Here is a 6,000-nt window from a genome sequence, read left to right as displayed (position 1 = left end):
TATATTCTGCACCAGCAGCACACACTGGGATAGGAGCTCCAGGACCAACAAGAGGGATGTGAAGTTGTAGATATCTCAGTGGTCTGTAGCCAACCCCATCTTCCTGCTACATCTGGGCCTCACAGGGGACATGGAAGCAATCATCCATTAAACCTTCTCAAGTCCAAAGCTGAGTATAATTACACTGTGTCTTGCAAAGCAGTCCCAAGCCCAGCGGGTGTATCACAGAAAAATATGTGTTAATAAGTAGAAGAAAGAAAAATGTGGAATGGTTCTGGAAAAGGATGTTAGTGGACTTTGAAGCTGTATCCTTTTAAATACATGCTGAGTAGAAGTCCTATTTTTTTTTTAAAAAAAAAAAAAGGAAGACTGCCTTATAATTTGGGTAAGTATGGTCATCTAGAGGCAAAAAGAAAGCTTCTGTTGTCTCTATTCTGAATAAATAGCGCAGTATCAGAAAAAATTCTACAAGTGCAATATCTTTACACAAATCAAAATCCTAAATTACCAGTTTTCTTCCATACTGGGCAATGCTATGCAACCTGTAAAACATTACTATATTGTTAACTATTTACATGATAGTAGCATTGAGCTTACCTACTTAATTTCTGCACTGACATTGAGTTGGAAATTTTTGTATTGACCTTGTTTCTCACAAATTATCTATTGAAATAGCAGCATTACAGTAATTCACAGAATTCACAAGCTTAATTCTAGCATTCAGCAGGAGTCTTTCTTGCTCTAGCAGATAGCAGTTTTTCCCATCAGGTAAGCTGGCAAACAAGTGTTCATAGAGGAATATGCTAAAGTTAAGTAGCATTCACTGACCAATTCTGACACAAGATGAAATTTAGTTTAGAAGACCATTATTTTTTTGGTATGTTTCTTTCTTCCCTTTCCCCACCCAAGCAGAAAAAAGCAAGACACAAGTCTTCTGCCATACTAATGTATTCCATCTTTCAAAAAGAAAGACATGATTTTAATATTACTTAACAATATGTTAAAAAAGTAGCCAGTTAGGCTTCAGTGTTAATACAATTATACACTCTATAACAGATTTGATAGTGTGAGTACTGTTCTTTTTTAAATTTTCTCATTCTGCAAGTATTCTTACACAAGCTGGCTACAAGTCGGGGGGGGGAAAAAAAATCAAAACACAAATAGCGTAACTTGTACACTCTTAAACAGTAGATTGTGAAAGAACTGAGGAAATATTTGTCCCATAAGAGCCTCTTTTTTCATGAAGTCACGTCAGGAGAATTCCGGAGCAGATGAAAGCACAACTGACTAGGTCCATTCCTTTGTCAGGAGTCAGAATGACAAAACATAGCTAGATGCAGAAGTGACAGGAGCCACTGCAGATGATGCAAACTAGTATTTTGGCCTCCACCCAAGCCTAAGCAATTTAAAGTCTTTGAGGCCAAGGCATTCAGAAGGAGATGGAAAAGAGCTATTGTTCCAACTCCAACGGCATACAGCTACAATCAAGTAAGTCTCACTCACAGACTACAAGCACACAAGCTAACAAATTCAGGTAGAAAGTGGCAATTTTTCAGTCCGCAAGAATTATCAGGCCAAAGGGTTCAGTGCAGATCCACACAGCACTGGGGACAAGGCAAGGCAGCACTGGCTCAAGACCAGATAAGCTCTCAGCACAGCAGGACAGGTAAGTGGAGTTGTCGTTCATTGATTCCTGCAGGGTTCCCTCCCCATATTGTGTCATTTCAATGTGCAGCAAAGGTGGTTTTTTTCAAGCTAAAATTGGACCAGTTGATGGAAAGTCTCTGCCTTGTCTGTCTGGCAGAATCCAAGCAGAATCTGAAAAGAAAAAAAGCGATACAGTGAAACAAATATACTTAAAATCAAACCACAGGCGTTACCCTCTTTTGAAGAGCAGCTCTCATTCTGAAAGACTAAACCTCTTAAAAAAAAAACCCACGTAAAAAAGATCACTTGTCCATCACTCAAATACATCATAAACCAGTTACTTTAAACACTACTGCATTATCAAGAGTAAGTGAAAGAAGTAGCAATGAACACTGCATATTTAGCAGCACAGAAGCTAGCTGAATGTTAACTAGAAACAGAGCTGACATTGCTGTATTTACCAAAAACCTTGGAACAGTAAGAACAAGCAGTAGGTAATGTGTAAAGCAGAAGCACCAATGGCATGGGACACTGCTGCTTCTCTTCTGAATACAGCAAAGTTATGTTTGAGACAAAGACCTAGGGAAAGGAGGTTTGTTTATGATACAGCAGATAAGCAGCCCACATGCCTGGAAAAAGCACCTTTAGAACAAAAATCCACTTATTTGCTTTCACTGAACACAATTTATGGAAGAACTTTTTCAAAAAGTTGGCATGTGCAGGTATGTCAGTGACAGTTAATTCATGCTGAAGTCCTTTACCAAGGCAAGGTGTAGCTTGTTTAGACTAAAGGCTGCATGACAGCATCAAAGTAGCGCATGCCCCACTCTGGAAGGTTATACAGCTTCTGTAACCACTGAAAGCCAAAAAAGGGGAGCAGACAGAAGGAGCGAAATAGAAAGGTACAGTGGAAGGTTAGAAGAACTAAACTTATTTTGTTCTTTCTATACTAAAGGTAGAAGTAGCTTGCAAAATTAATTCTGAAGTCAGGGTGTAATTAATGTATCCATTTATTACGCCAGTAGAAAGCAAGAAGAAAAGATGATGAATTAACAAACTATCAGTAAAGAGTATGAATTCAGTAGGCCTATGCAGCTCATTGCCATGGAGGGTTATTAAAACAAGCAATGTTGCTAGCCTTCTACATACTATGTTGCAAATTATCAAGTTATAGAAAACATATGCATTAAAGGTATCTTCACGGCATTAAGTAGCTGTTTTTCTCCCCTAGAACAGCACCTATCAGGGCATTTCAGATACCTTTTCTAAACAGGTATACATAAAAAAATTGGACGGTAACACACACTTCCTAACAGATGACAGTAAAGCAATAGATTACACCAATTACTGAATTGAACAGTACAGTTACAAGTTTTAACTCTTCATTTGGAATCACGTTTGACAAGCTGATCTCCAAACTTCAGCTGCACTTCCACAAATGTAAGACACTGCTTCATTTGTCCTATTGGAAGCAGAGAATTGGTGAAAAGAACCTTTCTATTTTCTTGTTACAGATACTGCAAACTTGAAGGAAGCTAAGAATATTTCATGAAACCCATAACAAAGGCTTATGCTATACCAACACTAGCACTATCTAATATATGCCACATTTCACCTATAAAAACTACATTTTTATTAAAAAAAAAATCCTTTAATTGGCACCACTCAAAAACAATTTTTAAGAATAGAGAGTATGTTCTTTTGAAAATTTTGTCTTCTGGTACATTGTAACCCCACAAATAATCACAGACATATGCATTTTGTATAGTAATAACAAGCAGCACAGAGAAGCAGTTGTACTCTGTCTTTTCCAAGACCCAGACACACATTACATCCCAGGCACATAGACTATCAAAACTATATAAATTTAGGAAAGAACTTGAAATCCATACTGAAAGCCCTTTCTTAAAAAAAACCACCCTTTAAACAAATGGCTTTAGTTGTTTTGTGAAATACTACTGTTGAGTCCTAAATTATTCAATTGCAGGAAACTGATTTATTTGTAACATTTCAGATTTGGCTATTGTGATGAAAAGCTTACTAGATGTATTCATGGGAAACTAGCATACCCAGCCACCATTAAAGAACACAAATTTGAGTAGATTTCAATATTATGCAAGAACATGTGCTACATTATTTAAACATGAGCTGTCTGCTCATATTTGAGGAATTTAAAGGTAACTAATGTGATGTGTAAATCCCAAAAGCAGCCAAAATGCACAGAAAAAGTTTCACAAGCACAGGTTCATATTATTTTTTTACTGTCACTGCACTAGCATAAGCATCCCCTCTTTATGATTGGCATAAGCTAATATCCCACTACATCTCTACTTAATGTACAGTATAAAATACCAAACTAATGGCTTCTATAAACAAGGAAGAAAACATCATGAACCAACCTTTTTGAAGTATCTGTTCTGAAATTTAAAATGTAAAGTTTTATTTGTTCAACACTTAATACCTAACATAACATTTTTCTTTTTTTTTCTTTTTTTTTTTTTTTTAAACACTAATTGGTATTTAGTCTGTGTGGATAATAAAAGAAATATTCATGCAAACGTTGCTTACAGAAAAAAAATGGTAACTGAGGATATTCTGAAAGCCTTGATGAGAACCTGGGGGACAAATAGATGATTCTGGCACCCATTCTGTATTTCTGCTACTCAGCTATGATCTGTGTCCATAAATCTACAGCTTTGGTGATTGTTACAGTATTCAGAATGTCAGCTGTAACAAGATTTGCTATGTAACAACACAGGCTTTTCTGCTAGGAGTTAGCTATTAAGTGGTGGTGGTGTGGATTTTTTTTGGTTTTGTTTTTGTTTGTTTTTTTTTTTTTTTAAAAATATGGCATATGGGAAGAAGCACAACAGCTTTATGTGTAGGGATTACAACACTTTACCTTTTAAAATACTCCACTTCTCGCTCTGTTTCATCCATTTCCACGCTGTCTAGATCAATGTCTTTGGGTAGAAACACATCATCTACAAAGGAAGAAGGATGATACTACATTAGATTCCATGGGGATGGGGGACGGAGAGAGAAAGAAGCTTGAAAAGATGTTTTTGGAGAACTGCCTGAACTTTGTAGACTATTGATTATTCATGTTTAAGCTGAATTAATAGAAACCTATAACTAGAAAGACACTTAAAAACCCTGTACTAGTACTTTTGCTTAGCCTTTAAGGAGTTACACTGGGAACAAGGAAGAGATGAATCAACAGTAAATTTACTGATTGCATGGGTTGCAAAAGGTGCCATAAACCTGGAATACACATTAGAATGGTCAATTTATACAAAGGGCTCGACGAATCAGATAGCTAATGAATAGCGTTTGACTGCCTGAAATTTGTTGGCCTTACTATTAAAAAGGCAGCTTTAGAAACATCTTAAAAATGGTATTTATAAAGAAAAATATTTTAAGAATTCTATGTTTGTAGAGCTGCTGTACTCCGCCTGGGACATGATCATCTGGCTGTGTCTGCAAAAGTCTAAGTCACGCTACCTACAATTAGGAATTTTTTTTAGAACGTTTTTTAACATATTTTAATATGGCCTGAATTTAGGCCTCAGCTATAGCAATGAAGTCTCTTTAAAGTCTGTTGGTATATTATACTGTGTCCGTGTATGGTTCTCTTTTGTACTTAAAAAAAAAAAGCTTCAGAAAGTGTAAATTTTTGTAGAAACCAATTTGAGCATTTTCTTCTTAAAGTCTCTTTTCTTACCACATATATACTCCAATCTCATTCCTGAAGAAGCTTCAGAACCCGTTCCAAAAAGGGTGAGACACAGAAACTAATCGAAAACATCTAGTACACATCAGGACTCTCTAGAATCCTTGAGATTACGAGAGCAAACAACTCTCTTCTAAAGGCATTCCTGGTAGTTCAAAAGTTCCATATCTTTGCCGTGCAACTTCTGAAGAACCAGAAAGCCCTACAAACACATGGCATCTCTATACCCCTAGTTTTCTTCAGCCTCCTCACAACAAGGAGTTAAAATACCCTGCCAGAATAAATTTCTTCAAGAAACAGAGATCACACCAAAAGCAATAACGTTCATTGCCTTAATACTTAATTTTAAAACTCAGTTAAAAAAACTCCAAACTTTGTTACCTTTTTTTCATGTTCTTTCAATTACCCTAGTTCTAATTTTTTTTCTTAGTTCATTTTTTGTGCCTTCGCTAATTTGGTACATCAACGCTATGTCTTTAAGAAATTACAGCTAAATGAAAAATTGTATATTACAGTATCTTTCTTGCAGTTCTAAAGTCAGAACTACTCAAAGTGGTGATCCAGTCCTGACCCTTCAGAGAGCAACACAATTCTCTCTTTATAAATTCAGAAACACATCC

The 6,000-nt window shown here is 36.2% G+C and overlaps 1 protein-coding gene across 3 annotated transcripts in view; it reads right to left on the bottom strand.

Moving 5' to 3' along the window:
* Nucleotides 1-932: 932 nt before the first annotated feature.
* Nucleotides 933-6,000, bottom strand: part of FAM193A (family with sequence similarity 193 member A) — an 81,938-nt gene continuing 76,870 nt past the window's right edge. For all 3 annotated transcript variants that reach the window (XM_075148594.1, XM_075148592.1, XM_075148593.1), the window contains 2 exons: nucleotides 4,550-4,631; nucleotides 933-1,818 (listed from right to left, as the gene is read on the bottom strand). In XM_075148594.1, coding sequence (XP_075004695.1) covers nucleotides 1,725-1,818; nucleotides 4,550-4,631 — 176 coding nt within the window. In that variant the 3' untranslated portion in view covers nucleotides 933-1,724. The remainder of the gene's footprint in view (nucleotides 1,819-4,549; nucleotides 4,632-6,000) is intronic.

This window comes from Calonectris borealis, chromosome 4, assembly GCF_964195595.1.
Source record: "Calonectris borealis chromosome 4, bCalBor7.hap1.2, whole genome shotgun sequence".
NCBI classification, from domain to species: domain Eukaryota; kingdom Metazoa; phylum Chordata; class Aves; order Procellariiformes; family Procellariidae; genus Calonectris; species Calonectris borealis.
Note: the sequence above shows the minus strand (reverse complement) of the source record. Positions and strands in the feature narration are given on the sequence as shown.